This window comes from Perognathus longimembris, chromosome 6 (genome assembly GCF_023159225.1).
Source record: "Perognathus longimembris pacificus isolate PPM17 chromosome 6, ASM2315922v1, whole genome shotgun sequence".
NCBI lineage: Eukaryota > Metazoa > Chordata > Mammalia > Rodentia > Heteromyidae > Perognathus > Perognathus longimembris.
Genome location: NC_063166.1, coordinates 86,553,141 through 86,572,454, shown reverse-complemented (window position 1 = coordinate 86,572,454; position 19,314 = coordinate 86,553,141). Strand labels below are relative to the sequence as shown.

Sequence of the window (19,314 nt, the reverse complement as noted above, 5' to 3'; positions counted from 1 at the left end):
AGAAGTGGCTCAAGTGGCAGAGTGCTAGCCTTGAGCGGGAAGAAGCCAGGGACAGTGCTCAGGCCCTGAGTCCAAGGCCCAGGACTGGCCAAAAAAAAAAAAAAGCCAGAAGTGACGCTGTGGCTCAAATGGTAGATTTTTCACCATAAGCAAAAGGAAGCCAGGGACAGTGCTCAGGCCCTGAGTTCAAGCCCCAGGACAGGCAAAAAAATAAAAAGAAATACTAGAGTCCATTCTAAAGCAAAGTTAGTTATAACAAGGTAATAAAAAATAATAATATAGTCAGGTGCCAGTGGCTTACACCAGTGACAGTGCCTAGGCCTAGAGCTCAAGCCCCACGACAGCAAAAAATGAACAAATAAAAATAAATATATAAATAATACAGCAAAATAATAATATAACTGAATTTCCTTTTTGTTATGGTCATGGGGCATGAACTCTGTTACTGGGCACTGTCCCTGAGCTCTTCAGCTCAAGGCTAGTGCTCTACCACTTGAACCACAGTGCCACATCCAGTTTTCTGGTGGTTAATTGGAGATAAGAGTCTCATGGACTTTCCTGCCCCACCTGACTTTGAACCACTATCCTCAGATCTCAACCTCCTGAGTAGCTGGGATTACAGGCATGAGCCACTGGAGCCCGGTTCTGGCTTTTTTCTTTGCTCTGCTTATGTGGTGCTGAGGAATTGAAGCCAGGATTTCATGCATGCTAGGCAAGCACTCTAACACTAGGCCACATTTCCAGGATCCCAAAAATTTTCAATTGTAATTTTCTACACATATTTGTTTTTAAAAAATAAGCGGGGGGGAGGAAGAGCTGGGAATGTGGCTTAGTGGTGGAGAGCTTGCCTCCCATGCATGAAACCCTGGGTTTGATTCCTCAGTACCAAATAAACAGAAAAAGCTGGAAGTGGCTCAAGTGGTAGAATACTAGCCTTGAGCAAAAAGAAGCCATGGACAATGCTCAGGCCTTGAGCCCAAGTCCCAGGACTGGCAAAAAAATAAAACTAAATAAGTCACAAGAGAAATATATGTGTGCGTGCGTATACACACATGTATATATATGCACATACATATACATATGTGTGTATACACACACACACACACACAGTGTGTTTAAACGTGTTGGTTCTAGGGCTTGAACTCAGGGCGTAGGAGTATTCCCTGAGCTTTTTTTTTTTGCTCAAAGGCTAGCACACTATCACTTGAGCCACACCGCTACTTCAAGATTTTGCTTCAGTCATTAGCTAGAGGTAAGAGGCTCAAGTACTTTCCTGCCTGGGCTTGGCTTTGAAACACAATCCTCAGATCTCAGCTCCCACGAGTAACCAGGATTACAGATGTGAGATATTTTTGATACGCAGGCTTAAAAATCAATTTTTTTTAATAAAAGGCAAAGCCAGCCATCAGTAGCTCATTCCTGTAACCCTTGCTACTCAGGAGGCTGAGGCTGAGATCTGAGGATCGTGGTTCAAAGCCAACCTGGGCAGGAAAGTCCGTGAGACTTTTATCTCCAATTAACCACCAGAAAAGGCGCCATGTGTCAAAGTGGTAGAGTGCTAACCTTGACCAAAAAAGCTCACGGATAGCCAAAAAAAGCAATAGAAGGGGGCTGGGAATGTGGCTTGGTGGTAGAGTGCTTGCCTAGCAAGTATGAAGCCCTGGGTTTGATTCCTCAGCACCACATATATAGAAAAAGCCAGAAGTGGGACTGTGGCTCAAGTGATAGAGTGCTAGCCTTGAGCAAAAGAAGCTCAAAAACAGTGCACAGGCCCTGAGTTCAAGCCCTAGGACTGGCACAATAAAAAATAAAAAAAAAAGCAATAGAAAGGAGAAGGGAGTAGGGTATAACATAGAGATAAAACACTTGCTGAGTATAGAGAAAGCTCTAGGTTTAAGCTAACATCATCAAAAATCAAAAACACAATGGGCTGGGGATATGGCCTAGTGGCAAGAGTGCTCGCCTCGTATACAAGTCCTAGGTTCAATTCCCCAGCACCACATATACAGAAAATGGCCAGAAGTGGCACTGTGGCTCAAGTGGCAGAGTGCTAGCCTTGAGCAAAAACAAGCCAGGAACAGTGCTCAGACCCTGAGTCCAAACCCAGGACTGGCCAAAAAAAAAAAAAAAAAAAAAAACCACAACAAAAATCAAAAACACAGCTGGGCACCAGTACTCAGGAAGCTGAATAACTAAAGCAGAAAGGGCTGGAGGTGTGGCATATGTGGTAAAATGCCTGTCTTGAAAGTGTGAGTTAAATCTTAGTATTGCCTCCTGCTCCACCAAAAACAGGCCAGAAGCTCAGTGTTGGTGGCTCACACCAATAATCCTATTGACTTGGAAAGCTGAGATCTGAGGACCATGGTTCAGAGCAAGCTCTGGCAGGCAAATCAGAGATTCTTATCTGCAATTAGCCAGCAGAGGCAGTGGGTGCTGGTGGCTTATACCCATAATTCTACTTAGAATGCTAAAATTTGAGGATCATGGTTCAAAGCCAGCCCAGGCAGGAAAGTCCAAGAGCCTTTTATCGCCAATTAATCACTAAAAAGCCAGAAGTGAAGCTGTGTCTCAAGCTCATGGACAGTGACTAGGCCCTGAATTCAAGCTCCAGGAAGGCCACTCCTTCCTCCTCCCACCCCCTAACCCCCAAGAAAAACCCCCAGAGGCAGGGCTAGGAATATGGCTTAGTGGTAGAGTGCTTGCCTAGCATTCATGATGCCCTGGGTTTGAGACTCTGCAGTACCACATAAACAGAAAAACCTAGAAGTGGCACTGTGAATCAAGTGCTAGAGTGCTAGCCTTGAGCAAAAAGAAGCTTGGGGGCAGTGCCAAGGCCCTGAGTTCATCAAGCCCCAGGACTATCAAAAAACAAAATAAAACAAACAAAAATCCCCAGAGGCATGCCTCAAGCGGGAAAGTGCAGGTATAAATGAAAAAGCCAAGCAAGCACTTGAAGCCATGAGTTCAAGCCCCAGTACTACCACAAAAAAAGACTCCAGGGTTAGGGAATGTGGCTTAGTGGTAAATGCTTGCCTAGCATGCATGATGAAGACCTAGGTTCCATTCCTCAGTACCATATAAACAGAAAAAGCCAGAAGTAGTGATGTGGCTCAAGTGTGGCATAAGTGGTAGAATGCCAGGGGAGCAAGTAGGAGGTCCTAAATTCAAACCCCAGTACTAGCAAGGGGGAAAAAGCGATCTCAAACTTTAACTTTCTTATTTTCTGGGGTTAGGGAATAAATGCTATATTCTTATTTATACTTCACATCATTTTTCTAGTATTCTATAAGGAGAATGTATTTTTCCTTTTTCTTGGCTGTACTAGGGTTTGAATTTAGGGCCTTGTGATTTCATCAGAGCCACAACCCCATCCTCATCCCCAAGAATGTACTTTCTGGTCAAAAAAGTAAAAAAATTAAAACTTGAAAAGCAACATAATCTATGGTACTTTGCATATCAAATGCTCACCTCATAAAAAGAACAGGAGACAGGTGCTGGTGGCCTAACTACTCAGGAGACTGAGATCTAAGGATCACAGTTCAAAGCCAGCACAGGCAGGTAAGTCTGTGAGACTCTTATCTCCAATTAGCCACCAGAAAACAGGAAATGGAGCTATGGCTCAAAGTGGTAGAGCACTAAACTAACCTTGAGCAGAAAAGCATAGTGACAGCACCCATGCCCTGAGTTCCAGCCCCATGACCAACAAAAAAATAAGTAAATAAAAGAAAAGGAATTTCAGAAAGTTGTCACATTTAGTGGCATACTACAGTAACATCAACACAACAGATTTACTGAACTAGGGCTCAGTCCAAGATGTCACCTTGGAGCCCCGCAAAGAAAACACAAGCTGGGGCTGGGAATGTGGCTTAGCGGTAGAGTGCTTGCCTTGCATGCATGAAGGCCTGGGTTCAATTCCTCAGCACCACATAAACAGAAAAAGCCAGAAGTAGCACTGTGGCTCAAGTGGTAGAGTGCCAGCCTTGAACAAAAAAGAAACTAGGGACAGTGCTCAGGCCCTGAGCCCAAGACGTTACATTTAAAGTTCTAGGTGAATTTCCTTTGGCGTACGCCACGTGGCTACTGTATATGATTTTGGTACACTGGGTATTGTATATATGCCCCTGATCTAGGGAAGGGTAAGAAAAACGAGGGTGTAAGATATCACAAGATATGTACTCACTGCCCTATTATGTAACTGTACCCCTTTTGTACAACACCTTGTCAACAAAACTTAATTAATAAAAAAAAAATTAAAAAAATAAAAAAAAGAGAAGAGGGGCTGGGAATATGGCCTAGTGGCAAGAGTGCTTGACTCATATACATGAAGCCCTGGGTTTGATTTCCCAGCACCACATATTTAGAAAACGGCCAGAAGTGGCACTGTGGCTCAAGTGGCAGAGTGCTAGTCTTGAGCAAAAAGAAATCAGGGACAGTGCTCAGGCCCTGAGTCCAAGGCCCAGGACTGGCAAAAAAAAAAAAGAAAACACAAGGACCTTGCAGACAAGTAATCTCAACACAGGGCACCCAAGAACAGAGTTCACCCAAGTTGGCACCACAAGTTACCTCTTCCCTCAACCTGTTCCTAACAGACTGGATGTCCTTACAAATTTCACCTCCGAGTAGCCCATCTTGACCACCTCTTAAAGCCAAATCACACGACACCAATGAGCTTCCAAATCACCTATCCACCAGATTTGCTTATTTGCCAGCTTTAGTTCATTTCCAAAATTACTTAACACAGATGAACCAACATCATTCTACTCCTTTCAAGATGTTAATTCTGATGAATAGTCAAAGTAACCCCTCAATTTCTGCTAATTTCTGGAAAACTAGAGACACTCAAGCTTTCATGATAGGTCCTAGGCCCTGAGGCTAGACTACAACCACCCAGCATTTATCCAAGTGCAGCTGCCATAGAACAAGGCCTATACAGCTCCAAAACTGAACACACACAAGGCACTGATGATTCATCCTAGCTACTCAGAAGGCTGAGACCTGAGAACTGTTTGCCTGGGCAAACAATTCTACAAGACTCTTATCTCCAATTAACCAGCAATAAGTTAGAATTGGAGGCATGGTTCACATGGGCGAGCACTAGGCCTGAGTAAAAAAAGCTGAGTATGAAGTCCTGAGTTGAGTCCTAATACCAATACACTAATACAAAGAAAAACTGAGCAGACTAGTCTCTTTTTTAATGCTAGTACTGGAGTTTGAGCTCGGGGCCTCCTGCTTATTCAGCTTGCTTGCCTGGCTGTGACACTACCATTTAAGACATGCACCTAGCCTGGCTTTGTGCTGGTTATATGGGAGATGGAAGTCATCCAACTTTTCTACCCTGGCTGGTTTCAAACTATGATGCTCCAGATCTGTCTCCTGGCTCATGCCATTCAGGCACCTGAGATCTGTGTTTCAAGGTGCAAAACTAGCCTCCCTGGGCAGGAAAGTCAGTGACTCGCTTTTTTCTTTCTTTCTTTTTTTTTTTTTAAATCAGCCATTGGACCGTGGGGCTTGAAGTCTGGGTCTAGACACTGTCATGAAGCTCTTCAGCTCAAAGCTAGTGCTCTACCACTTGAGCCACAGCACCACTTCTGGTTTTCTGGTGGTTAATTGAAGATAAGAGTCTCACGGACTTTCCTGCCCGGGCTGGCTTTGAACCCTGGCTTTGAACACCCATCCTCAGATCTCAGCCTCCTGAGTAGCTAGGATTACAGGCATAAACTACCAGCACTCTTATCTCCAATTAACCACCAAAAAGGCTAAAGTTGAACTGTGGTTCTAGTGGTAGACCACCAGCCTCGAGGGAAAACCTAGTTCAAGCCCAAGGACAGACATAAAAAAAATTATAATCTTTATTTTTCTTGTTGGATAATACTGGGGTTTGAAAATAAGTTGGATAAAGTAATTTACCTTCTTTCTTTTCTTCTTTCATCCATCCTTTTATCCAGAGCTGCATAAATAGCATCTGCCTCCTCATCATCTTTTTCGTAAGGCCCACTTGAGAAGAGGCTTCCAGCATAGCCATTAAACTAAAAACAAATAACACACTTAATATCCCCTCTAACACAATCCCCACTAATAACAGAGAACATACCTGGTTGTAATCACTTGCTAATTATGATTCCATAAGACAAAACCAAAATGAGGGTCACTCTAGAGCAGCTGATTAACATTCCTCAAGCACCAGAGACATAAAAGATAGCGGAACTGGACGAGTGGTGGTGGTCTGCACCTGTAATTCTAGCTACTCAGGAGGCTGATATCTGAGAATCACTGTTCAAAGCCCACTGGGGCAGGAAAGTCCTGAGACTCTTATCTCCAAAAGGCTGGAAGTGGAACTGTTCCTCAAGTGGCAGAGTGTCAGCCTTGAGCTGAAAAGCTCAGGGACAGTGACCAGGCCCTCAGTCTAAGCCCCAGGACAGTCACAAAAAGGAAAAAAAAGAAAAAAAACAGAGAAAGAAAAACCAAGGTAGTAGCATTCTGCATTCTGAACTTGAAAGTGTATCTTTTTTGTAAAGACAAAAAAGGGAGCTTTTTTCCTTTGAATTTTTTACTCCTCCTCTCTCTGCTAAAGATGTTCCATGAATCCAAGCCCATCAGCATAGAGACTAGTCAGTCCTTCTATTAACTGGTAGGAACAACCATGGAAGTCACCTCATCATAGTTAGTGTCATTTAGATCCTCATCATCATCATCAGCTGCCTGGTTTTTCTTCATCTGGTCCCCCACAGTCCTCTTGCCTGGTGGCGCATGGCGATCATCCACAGGATCATTTGCATCCCGAGCAGGCCCAATATCTGACCGAGTGGTGAAGCCAGTGGCACTGCAAGAGGCCCCAAGATATTTGTTATCTGAGTAAGCCCGATCATCCTCCACCACCAGTCATCCCCGCCCCCCCCCACCGGCCAGTTGGTTGTGAGGCTTGAACTCTGGACCTGGCACTGTCGGTGAGCTCTTCAGCTCAAGGCTAGAGCTCTACAACTTTGAGCCACAGCACCACTTCCTGTTTTCTGGTGGTTAATTGGAGATATGAGTCTCATGGACTTTCCTGCCCAGGCTGGCTTTGAACCACAATCCTCACACCTCTGCCTCCTGAGTAGCTAGGGTTACAGGCATGAGCCACTGGCACCCAGCTTACTAGTCACCACTTAATAAAATCTCTTTTATAACCCCTCTGGGAACCCACAAGCCTCCTGGTGGCAGCTATGTTTTCAAACCATGCTGCCTAACACTACTGATCTTCTCCACTAGCCTGAACATTTCACCTACCCTGAGTAGGTTATAGACAACTTCTGTCCACCCCAAGGTACTCCCATTTCTCCTCTACATGATTCCCAAGTCTTTAGACTTTGCTTATTTCAAGTTCCAGCCTCATAGTTCCAACTGCCCATGAGCCTCACCCTCCAACTTTCAACCAGGCCCAAACTAAGTTCCCCCTTTTTGTACACAGTAGCTGCTCTAATGCTATTCAGTTGTTAGCAGTAATGCCATCTCAGGCACCAAGACAGGCACCATGATATCATTTCTGCCTCACTCTTCAGTCTTCTCCATTCTATCTGCTTCTAAGTACTACTAGTTCCACCTCCAATCGCTCCTCCCTACACCATGACACCCATCACAGCTAGTAATATAGCCATCTTGCCTCTGCTAGGTGATTCTTCCTAAAACACAGCTCTAAGACATTCTTTAGTCTCTCCAAAGCCTATAGGAGCTCTAGCCTAATACACAAAGCCCCTTCAATCTCTGGAAGCTCTATCTACTTGACCCACATTCCACTCTATTCAGCTAATCCCTCGTCTTCTTTTGAGATTCATTTTTATTTTGAAGGGAGTGGGACACAGGGGGTCAACCAGAGCCTTGCACAAAACAGACACTTCACTACTGAACTACATTTCCACTGCCCTTTTTTTTTAAATTGCCTACACACAAAACACTTTCCTAGCCAACAGCCAGTGGCTCAACCTTGTAATCCTAGCTACTCAGGAGGCTGAGATCTGAGGATTGAGGTTTGAAGCCAGTCTAGGCAGAAAAGTCCCTGTTAGACTCATCTCCAATTAACCACTCGGAAGTGGCACTATGGCTGAAGTTGTAAGGCACTAGCCTTGAGCACAAAAAGGCTCAGAGAAAGTGCCCAGGTGGTGAGTTCAAGCCCCACAACCCACCAAAATACACACACACACGTGTGTGTGAGCTTTTCCTCTATTCTACTCTATGTGTGACATCCCCAAATCAAGCTGCACTCTGAAAGTCCCCCTGCTCTCTAGAACTCCAATTATATATTTATTTATACAACCACCAAGCATGTAGTGAAGATCCTAGTGACATTGCAGGTCCTCGAAAAATGGTGAAGCATCGTGCAGTTTCTAATACCACTATTAAGAAAAAACCATGTTTTTCTAACCAAACGGGTAACCAAGAAAGATGCTAACTGCTGACTTACCCAACAACTTACGGAAATCATTGCACAGCAGACCTGGGGCACCCAAGCACAAGCCTCATCTTGTGGTTGAGGGCTGAGACTGACAGCCTATAGTGGTCAACCCTGCATAATGAGGACCAGTAATGCTTGAAGTAAGGGAAGAGGGCAGTGTTCCTACTGCATACATACTAGGGCCTCATCTACTTCTTACAGTAGACCTGCTCACGGTTGCTGGGGCTAAGACCCCTTCCTGGTTAAGCTCTAAGGTATGTCTCCTCGGTGGCAAGCAAGCCTCACAGTCAGGCCCTGGGCGTCCTACAGGGATAAAGGCAGACGGAGTGTCCTCCCAACCGTAAAGCTGTGGACCCTGGTTTACCGTTGCCCTCATCTCCCAGGCACAGTCTTCCTCCAGGGTTGCCAGGATGAGCGAAGCCTCAGGGGGCTGGGGAACGCGGCTGCAGCCACCAGTGCCCGGTCTGCGCCGCCTCGTCGCCGCCTCGCCCCGCGCTCCCCGCGCCCGCCCCGTCGGCGACCACCCCTCCCCGCGCGCCCGCCCCCCCCCCCGCCCGCGCGTAGTCCCGGGCCTCACCCCCGGCCCAGCCCCGGCACGTATCCGAGCGGAGCGGGCATGCCCAAGAACGGCTTCTTCTTCTTGTTCATAGCGACGACGACAAACAAAACGTTAGAAAAGACGAAAGCGCCGCCCGGCACTGAAGCGTTGAATCGTTCGCGGTATTGCCACCAGAAGCGTCGCAGCCGTAGCCTCACCCGCGCTCCGGAAACAGTCCAGCGAGAAGCCCCGCCCACCGGGAACTCCTGGGCGGAAGTCGCGGATGCACCGCCGGGAACCTTTCCGGATGCTCCTGCGGCGCGCGTCTAAGGCTGGCTCGGGTGCGAGAGCGCCCACCAGTGGCCAGGAGGACTACTACAGGCCAGCAGAGGATCGTCCCGCCCCCGCTGCCCCGCCAAACCCGAGGCCAAGCTAAGCCTGGTGTGCCTGCTCCAAGCCAAATGGGGGCCCAGGCCTGCCTCGGAGCTACGGACTGGACCACCTACTTCCAGCCCGGCTGGAATCCGCCGGAATCCGCCTCTGAAGGCCCCCAACTTGCTCAGCCCCGACTTCCGGGGCCCATATTCAGGCCCCCACTGACACATCCTGAATATCTCCTGCTCCTGAGGAAAACAAGTGAACCCAGCAGGAGTCAGTACGCGGCCCACCGGCCAACGTTGCAGGCCGTGGGGGGGGCCCCCGCGGGGGAAGTGGGGGGTTGGTAGACCAGCACCGCTGTAGTCTTCACGTATTTGTGTCCATGTGCGGACAGACATCTGCAATCTTCACCTACACCTCAGGAGAGGCAGCCAAGTTCTTGGGCAGAGCAAGCAAAAGAGCTAGCTGCAGCCTCGTCATTTTTTCTTTTTCTTTCTTCTTTTCTTTTTTGTGCTGGTACTAGTGCTTGAATTAAAGGCCTGGACACTGTCCTTTTTCACTCAAGGCAGGTGGTCCAGCACTTCGGCCACAGCTCCACTTCAGTGGTTAATTGGATATGAAAGGCTCATGGATTTTTCTGCCCCAGGCAGGCTTCAAATTGTGATCCTTAGTTAGGTCTGCAGGCAAAAGCCAGAAGCATCTGTAAGCCAGAGGCAGCTGTCAACCTGATCGTGTGTGTTTGTGAGTGCTGATACTGGGGCTTGAACTCGGGGCCTGCATTCTCTCTTGGCTTTTCCGCTTGAGGCTGGTGCTCTAACACTGCCACTGAGCTACATCCCAGCCCTACTTCTGGCTTTTAAAAAGCTTGTTAATTGGAGATAAAAGTCACATCAAGGGGCTGGGGATATGGCCTAGTGGCAAGAGTGCTTGCCTCGTAAACATGAAGCCCTGGGCTCGATCCCCCAGCACCACATATACAGAAAGTGGCCAGAAATGGCACTGTGGCTCAAGTGGCAGAGTGCTAGCCTTGAGCAAGAAGAAGCCAGGGACATTGCTCGGGCCTTGAGTCCAAGCCCCAGGACTGGGGGGGAAAAAACAAAAAGGTCACACCAACATTTCTCACTGACATTTAGAACCATGATCCTCAGCTCTCAGCCTCCCAAATCGCTAGTATTACAGCTGTGGGCCACCATTGCCTGACTTTCTAGGGCATCTTACTTGGTGAGGAGACATCTCTCCTGCAACCCTTGGCACTTCTTTCCCTGCTCCCCAATCCACGCCCCTTTTAGTTACTGAGCACTGATCTCCTCTCTCCCTTCCCTGGGCACTGAGCCAGATTTAGGAGCTTCTCTGGGAAAGGAGCTCCTTTGAGGAAGAGGTCTCCTAAGAGATGAAGAGAATGTCAGGCACTGTTGCCTCAATGCCTATAATCCTACCTACTCAGGAAGCTGAGATCTGAGGATCAAGGTTCAATGCCAGCCTGGGCAGTAAAGTCAATAGGACTCATCTCCAGTTAATCATAAAAGGCCAGAAGTACAGCGGTAGTAGCTCAAGCACTAGAGTCTGGCCTTGAGCACAAAAGCTCAGGACAGCACTTAGGCCCTGAGTTCAAGCCCCAGGACCACCAGCAGAGAGAGAGAGAGAGAGAGAATGAATAAGTGAGGCATGATAGCACACACCAGCAACTCACTACTCAGGAGAGTGAGATCTACAGGGTCACAATTTGAGGCGAACCCAAGCAGAAAAGTTCAACAGACAACATTTCCAAAATAAACAGCAAAAAGCTGGGCTGGAAGCATGGCTCAAGTGGTAGAGCACCAAGCAAACCAAACAAGGGGAAGACCGAGTCACTGGTACCTGCAAGGAAAAAAAAAATAGACTGAGTACATTCACTAGATAGGAAAACTAAGTGAGCACGTATTCAGGAAGGGCACAGGCTCTGGGCCCGGCCTCCGTGGACTGAGGGGACGCTGCTCTCCCGCCATGGACGGCGGGGACCTGCAGCCCCTGGCTCCAGCCGGCACGCGGAGCCCAGGTGCGCACCAGCAGCGCCTTTTGTCCCGGAGGACGCCCTCGGCGCACGCCGCCCCGCGCGCCGCCGACGCGCCCGGCGCACCGGCTCGGCAGCAGGTGCCTGCCGCGCAGACTCCCTGGCCGCGGGACCCGGACCGGGCGGCGGGGCGGGGCGGCGGCGCGCGCTGCCCGCCGGCCACACTGGGCGCCCTGCGCCCGGCGAGGGGCGTGGGCGCCGGCCCGTCACCCGCGGGCCCCATGTTCACCGAGCTGAGGTCCAAGCTCAGCCCCCCGCGAGGCCGCTCCGGGGCTGTGCGCGCGGGCTTCGGGGAGCGCCGAGATGTGGACGGTGAGCCGGGATGGACCGGGGCTCCGAAATGCCGCGGGCGGGGACACCGAGGCCGAGGTTCAGGGGCCCAGCGCCCGCCCCGCCCAGGCCACCGGAGGGGGGGCGTCCTCGCCCGGCGGGGCCGCGGGGCCTTGGTCCGGCCCAGGGGAGCGGGGCGGGGGTCGGCCGGCCTCGGGCCTCGGCCTGGGGAGGGGAGCGGACGGCCCGAGCCGCGTCCCCGGCTGTCACCCGGCTGCACCGCCCTTTTCCTCCCGGGCGGAAGGGCTGAGAGGGGCTGAGCTCACAGCCGGGCTCGGCCCCGGCCCCGGCCCCGGCCCCGGCCCCGGCCCCGACCCCGGCCTCGGCCCCGGCCCCGGCCCATTTGTTTCTGGAATTCTGACATTGCGGGAAGGAAATGGGCGGGGCCTGGTGGGCCCGGCAGGTGCGCGCGGGCCTAGGCGTCCCGCTGGTTCCCTTGGAGCAGCAGCTCCCGCCCCGGCCCAGCAGAGAGGCCCCGGGAAGCCGGGAGACCACCGTGCCCGGTGTCCCCTGGAAGCCCGGGGCCCCCTGGAAGGTGCGGGCTTAACATAAATGTTTTCCCACGGTACTAGGGGCTACGTTGGGGCAGTGGCTACACCTGGTATCTGACCCTAAACTTCAAATTTAGTGTCACCAGGGGCCAAGTGCAAAGTTGTAAGAATGGTGGCTGGGAAAGTGCTGACCCACAGAAGTCTCAGAGAGGTGGAAGGAAGTATGGGGAGTAGAAGGGGTGCTTACCCCATTACTCAGACGTAGACACATCCCCCAGCCCTGCCCCAGTGTGGAAGGATGGCCTGTTCCTTGGGAGGGAGGTTCCCTAATGCCTATGCTCACAGTTGGGCGGGGCCCATTTAGGGAGACTCAGGAGCCTGAGACCACCTTCCATTGTTGACTTTCAGACATGCCACGGAGCCTTCATTTACTCATTCACTCATTCACAGTGCTGCACGGAGCCCCTGTGCACCCAGACCTGGGCCAGCCAGCCTTAAGGATAGAGATATCAGCCCTTCCCATTGTTAGGTCATTGGTAATCTCAGAAATAGCTATAAAACTAAAACATGACCAGTCTCATGAAGTGGGTGTGGGAAGAGAGAGTCTTGAACTTGTGGCTGCAGTCTATACCCCTGTGTTGAACAGTCCATGCCCAGGAAATACTCCATTCATACAGTGTCATGGACCTTGTGGAGGAGAAACAGGAATATCCAGCATGTGTTTGGAAAGTCCCTGTAGCTGGCTTTTCCAGAGTTCAGGCTTTTTGTCAGTCATAGTTAGCAAGTACATCAGGGCGAGAGCCAAGTCTCAAACACCAAGAGGTGTTGCTTGAACTGGGTACTTTCAGTGGTGATGAGCAGCAGCAACCTCAGCCAGACCTCCTCACATAAGGGCCTTTCAGAATGGAGCCAGCTTTTTCCTTGAAGACACATCCTGTGTGTATACCCTGTTTCTGTGTGGAGTGTGTGAGTGTGTGAGGCTTGTGTGGAAGCCTCAGGCAAGAAAGAAGGAAGTCGGGGAGGTCTGGGAATGGTACCCCTTACCTAACCATAGGTCTGAGGTTCTCTGGAAGGCAGGTCATCTAATCTAAGTAAAGCACTGAGGGGAAGAGTGTGGGCTATAGACATGAAAGGAAGAAAGACATGTCCAATTTATCTTTGGTGTGTGAGGTTAGCGGGGAGGAGTCATCTAGAGGACTATTAGGGCATGGCTCAAGTGGTAGAGCACCAGCCAGGAGCAAGAAATCTCAGCGACTGGGAAGCCCTGGGTTCAAGCCCTTGTACTAGCACAACCACAAATCTCCCACTATTTTCTTCTGTCTTAGAGGTCTGGGATGTCCTTGGTAGGGAAGTGGCTCCCCTCATTGGTGGAGGGATGATGGCCTAGGCAAGGAGCTGGCTCTCAGAGGATGAGCCTCTGGCCCTGGCCACTCTGACTGGGCATTTCTGCATGTAGCCACTGCCCACTTCAACTTCTGCCGGACCCTCTTGGAGCACACTGTGTCAGCTGAGAGCATCCCTTGCCACCTGCCTCGGACACCAGGCACAAGCCTCACATGGCACGACTCCCGAAGTCAGAGAGCCTCCAGCAGCAGACCAATCAAGCTTCTTCAGCAGCCTGGCACAGAGACCTCCCAGGTGCCCACTCATCTACCCAACCAGAACCTCTGCCCTTTCTGCTCTGTCGCCCTCACTCTCCATACCATTCCTCCTTCCTTGCAGGGCCGTCTGTACTCTGACCACTATGGCCTGTACCACACAAGCCCCTCACTGGGTGGCTTGACGCGGCCTGTGGTCTTGTGGAGCCAGCAGGACGTCTGCAAGTGGCTTAAGAAGCACTGTCCCCATAACTACCTCGTCTACGTTGAGGCCTTCTCCCAGCATGCCATCACTGGTATGGTGGGGCCATGGGCAGAGTGGGGCCAGGATGCTCAAGAGAATACCTTCCCCCACTGGCTACCCATATCCTCTGAGCCAGGTTCTCTTCTGGGTCACACTCTGTTCTGTCTTCATCAGATACTTCTCTACTTAGCCTCTCCCCTTTCTTTCTTGTCCCTGCTTTGGCCTGCTTTTTTTGTTTTGTTTTGTTTTCTTCTTTCAATTTATTTTGAGACAAGGTCTCACCATGTAGTTCATCTGCCTTGGTCTTTATGTGCCTGTTGGCCTTGCTGGGGCCCTCCTTCCTCTCCCCTCTTTCCCCAGGCCGAGCACTGCTTCGGCTGAATGCAGAGAAGCTGCAGCGGATGGGACTGGCACAGGAGGCACAGAGACAGGAGGTGCTGCAGCAGGTGCTCCGCTTGCAGGTGCGAGAGGAGGGGAGGAGCCTACAGCTGCTCAGCCAAGGTCAGTGGGAGGATCGGAAGTGCCGGACTGAGGGGGACTGAGCCCAAAGTGCAGGGTGAGTGGTGTAACCAGGAGAGGGTGGCTGGAGGCCCTGGTAAGGACTAAGATGTGGTAGGCCAGTTTTCTCACACCTGTCCATCCCACAGCTTCCTTCGGAAACATGCTCTAGCTGTGCCCGGGCTTGGACCCCAGACCCCAACACTGTGACCGGAGCCCACAGCCAAGGATGAGGCAGAGTTGGCCCTACAGCCCTACTTGGACCCTGGCAGGATGCCCTAATGACTAAACCCATCTCAATGAACAGGCAGGACCAGAAACACAACTTCCAGATGCCTCTGGTTGGCACTCCAGGCTGTGCCCTGGGGAAGGGGAGGGGGCTACTTGTGTGTATCCCCTCCTCTTGGGACCCAAGCCCAGGCTTGCCCCCTGGTGCTGTTAGCAGCAAGCAGGGCAGCTTCCTGGAGTCAAAATGGGGTTTGAATGGCCCCACATTCCCAGGGAGTCTGTTTATTTACATTCCCTTCACCATGTGACCATCTGCCATTACCTGAGTCACCCATCTTTCTCTTGACTCATCCAGTTCTGTGTCCACCCTGGGCACCGCCAGGTCAGCTGCACAGTGGGACAATCTGCCTTGGCTCCCTTTGGCTTGTGTTCCTTCCCTACCCCCTCAAGGCTCAGCAGGCCCAACCCATTGTTCAGAGTAAGGACCATCAGTACTGCACCAACCCAGCCAGGCACCGCAGCAAGTGCTTCAGTCATTATGAAATCTTTGCCACCTACTCTTGAAAATGGAGGCAGAGAGAGGCCCAGGGTGCCCAAGTCCCAAAGACAAAATGTGGTACCAAAAGGTCTCCAACCCTGTCCAGCTCACCAAATTCAGCAGCACTTCTGGCCTTACCTTCAGGAGAGTCTTGCTTTTAAGCATCTTCCCAAATCCCTGGCTCTTGGGAGACCATATTCAAGACACAGTCCTGATGTGAATCTCCTCTTGTTGCTTTCTCCAGAAAATGTGCATTTACAGGAGAGACTGTCCTGAGGGTCTTACCCTCACATCTGCCACCAGGCACCTGAGCAACCCCTCCCTGGGTGTTTGGGGGCTGGTGCTGCCTGGCAGAGGAATAATAAGTGTGGTCTTAGCAGCCACCTTCTCACTCTTCTGCCCTTTCCCACTCCCCCAGGGACTTTGAAAAACTCAGGGACAGGTGGGGCTAAGCCTCCAGTCTGTGTGCCAAGAGCTGGCCTTGGGACTTGAAGTTGATCATTGCAGGTACCAAGTAACTGAATTTGGACAACTGGCCTGATGCCTCTCATACTGTATGTACTCCCACCCACCGGGGACCCCCTGTCATAACTGCTTCCAGTATTCCTGCCCACCTTGTGCTATCAGCCTTCAGTCAGAGGGTTCATTTCTCCCCTTTTCCCTCCTCTAACTTGTCTATCCAATGTTCCTGTCTTATCTTCCTTGTTTTTCCCTCACTTTTTTATACTCTGACAAAAAAAAAAATCAGAAATAAACCTGGTTCTCAAGTAAGTGCCCAAAGTGCTGGGTCTGGAAGGAGGGGGTATCTACCAGTTCCTGCAGCTGTGATCACTAGGAAGCAATGGTGTCAAGTCCTGGAAGGGCTTCCTATTAACTCCAGGGCCCTAGTTAGAGGACAAGAAGCCTCAGGCAAGGGCTTTTGAATGGTACCCAGTGATTAGCACACAACAACCTCTTCCCCAGTAAAAACAACAGATAATCCAGACACATGTTCATGGGGCTGCTGTAATAAAGAACTGTGAGCAGTAGCTTCCAACAACAGAAACTAATAGTACAGATCACTGGTAAAGCATGCACAAGGCCCCAATCTTGTGATCAAGATTTGCTCTCCAAGGGCTGGGAATATGGCCTAGTGGGTAGAGTGCTTGCCTCACATACATGAAGCCCTGGGTTCAACTCCTCAGTACCACATTAACAGAAAAAGCCAGAAGTGGTGCTGTGGCTTCAGAGGTAGAGTGCTAGCCTTGAGCAAAAAGAAGCCAGGGACAGTGCTCAGGCCCTGAGTTCAAGCTCTAGGACTGGCCAAAAAAAAAAAAAAAGATTTGATTTGATCTCCAATACCAAAGAGTGGGGGAGGGGGAGGGGAAGAAAAAAATAGATATAGTTCTGTAGATAAGAAATCAACAAGGCCATACTCCCTCAAGATACAAAGGAGGAATTCTTCCTTGCTTTGTCCAGCTATTGGTGACTAGGATTCCTGGGCTCAGGGATGCAACATTGTATCTCTGTGGTCTCATCACTCTTCTGCCCTCAAGTCTCCCTTTATGTCCTTGTAGGGAAATTTAGAGTTAGGCCTACTTGAGTAATCTAGGTGGCCTGTTGCTCAATCAAATCTGCAAAGACTTTTCCCAAATTAAACCCAATCACAAGTTCAGGAAGTTGATATGATCACCTGTTAGAGCTCACTATTCAGTCTCACACAGAGCTGTGCCCTGATATAAGTAGTACACAGATCAGAACACACATCTGGGGCTGGGAATGTGGCCTAGTGGTACTGTGCTTGCCTTGCATGCCCTGGATTTGATTCCTCAGCACCACATACATGAAAAAAGCTGGAAGTGGTGCTGTGGCTCAAGGGGTAGAGTGCTAGCCTTAAGCAAAAAGAAGCCAGGGACAATGCTCAGGCCCTGAGTTCAAGCCCTAGGACTGGCAAAACAAACAACACATATCTGACACATATACACACAGCAACCAGACATACAAATAGGAACACAGAGGTATAAACCATATACACATGTACACAGAAACCTAATGGTATAATATTCAGACATACAACTATATGCTCAACAAAGATAAACAGACCTGTGTATTTGATAAGACACATTTATTTATTTATTTATTTTGCCAGTCCTGGGCCTTGGACTCAGGGCCTGAGCACTGTCCCTGGCTTCCTTTTGCTCAAGGCTTGCACTCTGCCACTTGAGCCACAGCGTCACTTCTGGCCGTTTTCCATATATGTGGTACTGGGAAATTGAACCCAGGGCTTCATGTATATGAGGCAAGCTCTCTTGCCACTAGGCCATATTCCCAGCCCCTTGACAAGACACAATCACAATGATTCCCACGAGTATATAACAACCTCATATACACAGATGTAATTACACACAAATACTACTGCACAACACAGGACACAACTCATTCACGATATACACCAATCTGCTGTATTACACAATACCCTGACACCTAGATACACACAGAAAGCAATTGATCCTTCATCTGGTGAGACAGATATGTACATGAGGTGTCATGCCCTAGGTGCACCTAAGCTAAGGTACAGATATGCAACCTAAGGTCTAATCACTGGATATTAACATATAGGTGAGTATCAATCTTACATAGTACAGGATGTGTAGGTATGCCATGACACTGCGATCTCCAAACATGGACACTACCTGACACATATGGGTCATGTAGACACACACCTATGGACATTCACATATCCCATTTGTAAACATCCATATTTACGGGGGAAAGCTAATAACCTTAGTGTACCTCAGGTGATACCACCCCACCAACATCCTAGTGGTCTGTCTCCAGGGTAGGGATGACAAAAAGGTAAGGATATTTAGTATGTGAGCAACTCTTCTTTCTGGAGTCACTAGGGGAGGCTGTGCACACTGACCTCTCTCTAGTTTACATCTCCAAGGAAAGGACCAACAGATTGCCTCTTCTACACAGGGCCTAAACCCTGCCTCTATGTAGGCATCAGACAAAGTAGATTCAGGAAGGTCCTATTGAAACCAGGCACCAGTGGCTCATGCCTATAATCCCAGCTACTCAGGAGGCTGAGTTCAAAGGATCACAGTTCAAAGCCAGCTGGGGCAGGAAAGTCCATAAGACTCTTACTTCCAATTAACCACCAGAAAACCAGAAGTGAAACGGTGGCTTAAAGTGGTAGAGTGATAGCCTTAAGCAAAAGAGCTCAAGGACCGCACCCAGGCCAGTGTGTTCAAGCCCCACAACCGACAAAAAAAAAAGCCAGTTTTAATAATAAAAGTAATAAATACACATGACTAGACAGCATTTCAACGGTTTTCTGAGTACAAAATGTAAGCCCAGATTCTGAGCTACTCCCAGGAAGATGGGTGCTGTGGGCAGGAAGAATGAGTGTCTTGGAAGCACCGCTGGATGGCCTTCCGTGGAGCTCCAGGCACGGTGGACCTTCTCACCAGCCGGCTAGCGCCTGGCGCTCCCTAAGCCACCTCCAGGAGATCATTCCCCAGGCAAGACCTGCGCGGTGGGGTCTCGTGAGCTCCGGGACTGACGCCAGGAGCACCGAGGTTCTGGGCTCGAAGCTCGGAGCCAGGCATTGGCTTCTGGGCCCGGACCACGGCCCACAGAGCTGGGAGAAGATGACTCCATGACGAGCGATCCCGGCAAAACTCCAGGGCCTCACAAGTGGCTACCGGGACCAAGCTGCGGAGAGGACGGGCCCCGGTCCACAGCACCTGCCTAGGGCCGGCTCCGGGGCGCGGCGTCGCCTGGCTGGAGGCACCGCCCCGAGCTCCGGAGTGCCTCGGTTTACTCCACCCCTAAAAGGCTCCCCGCACCTCGGCGGGTCCCTGGAGGCCGTCGGCCTCCCGCCCCGGTGGGTCCGGGCGGAGGCCGGTGGTCTCGGCGGAGGCCGAGCACGACCCCCTCCCCACCGCACGACGGCTGCGGGAATACCGCGAGAGCGAGAGTTCCTCCCCCCCCCCCCCCCGCAGTAAAACT

At 50.4% G+C, this 19,314-nt stretch overlaps 2 protein-coding genes across 5 annotated transcripts in view; one reads left to right on the top strand and one right to left on the bottom strand.

The window, feature by feature from the left end:
• Positions 1-9,213, bottom strand: part of Prpf6 (pre-mRNA processing factor 6) — a 55,365-nt gene extending 46,152 nt beyond the window's left edge. Inside the window, exons 1-3 of the mRNA XM_048349781.1 lie at positions 9,006-9,213; positions 6,652-6,820; positions 5,908-6,026 (exon numbers count right to left, since the gene is read on the bottom strand). Of these exons, the coding sequence (XP_048205738.1) occupies positions 5,908-6,026; positions 6,652-6,820; positions 9,006-9,076 (359 nt within the window). The 5' untranslated portion in view covers positions 9,077-9,213. The remainder of the gene's footprint in view (positions 1-5,907; positions 6,027-6,651; positions 6,821-9,005) is intronic.
• Positions 9,214-11,515: 2,302 nt separating this feature from the next.
• Positions 11,516-16,088, top strand: Samd10 (sterile alpha motif domain containing 10). 4 transcript variants are annotated; one of them, XR_007211383.1, is made up of 6 exons: positions 11,516-11,706; positions 13,672-13,853; positions 13,938-14,109; positions 14,418-14,518; positions 14,705-14,896; positions 15,740-16,088. XR_007211383.1 is itself a non-coding variant. In XM_048349778.1 (5 exons), exons 1-5 carry the CDS (start codon positions 11,616-11,618, stop codon positions 14,786-14,788), a joined length of 630 nt encoding a protein of 209 aa, XP_048205735.1. In that variant the 5' UTR covers positions 11,516-11,615; the 3' UTR covers positions 14,789-16,088. The 4 variants fall into 4 exon arrangements, 3 of the variants coding, with proteins under 3 accessions (XP_048205735.1, XP_048205737.1, XP_048205736.1); XM_048349778.1 differs by having other exon boundaries at positions 14,705-16,088; XM_048349780.1 differs by having other exon boundaries at positions 14,418-14,558; positions 14,705-16,088.
• The last annotated feature ends 3,226 nt before the right edge of the window (positions 16,089-19,314 follow it).

Bases quoted from the DNA above. Each gene is read 5' to 3' on its own strand.
- Samd10 (XM_048349778.1), top strand. From the start codon at position 11,616: ATGTTCACCGAGCTGAGGTCCAAGCTCAGCCCCCCGCGAGGCCGCTCC. The intron at 11,707-13,671 runs GTGAGCCGGGAT...TTCTGCATGTAG, and splicing joins GGAGCGCCGAGATGTGGACG to CCACTGCCCACTTCAACTTC. The intron at 14,110-14,417 runs GTATGGTGGGGC...CTCTTTCCCCAG, and splicing joins CTCCCAGCATGCCATCACTG to GCCGAGCACTGCTTCGGCTG.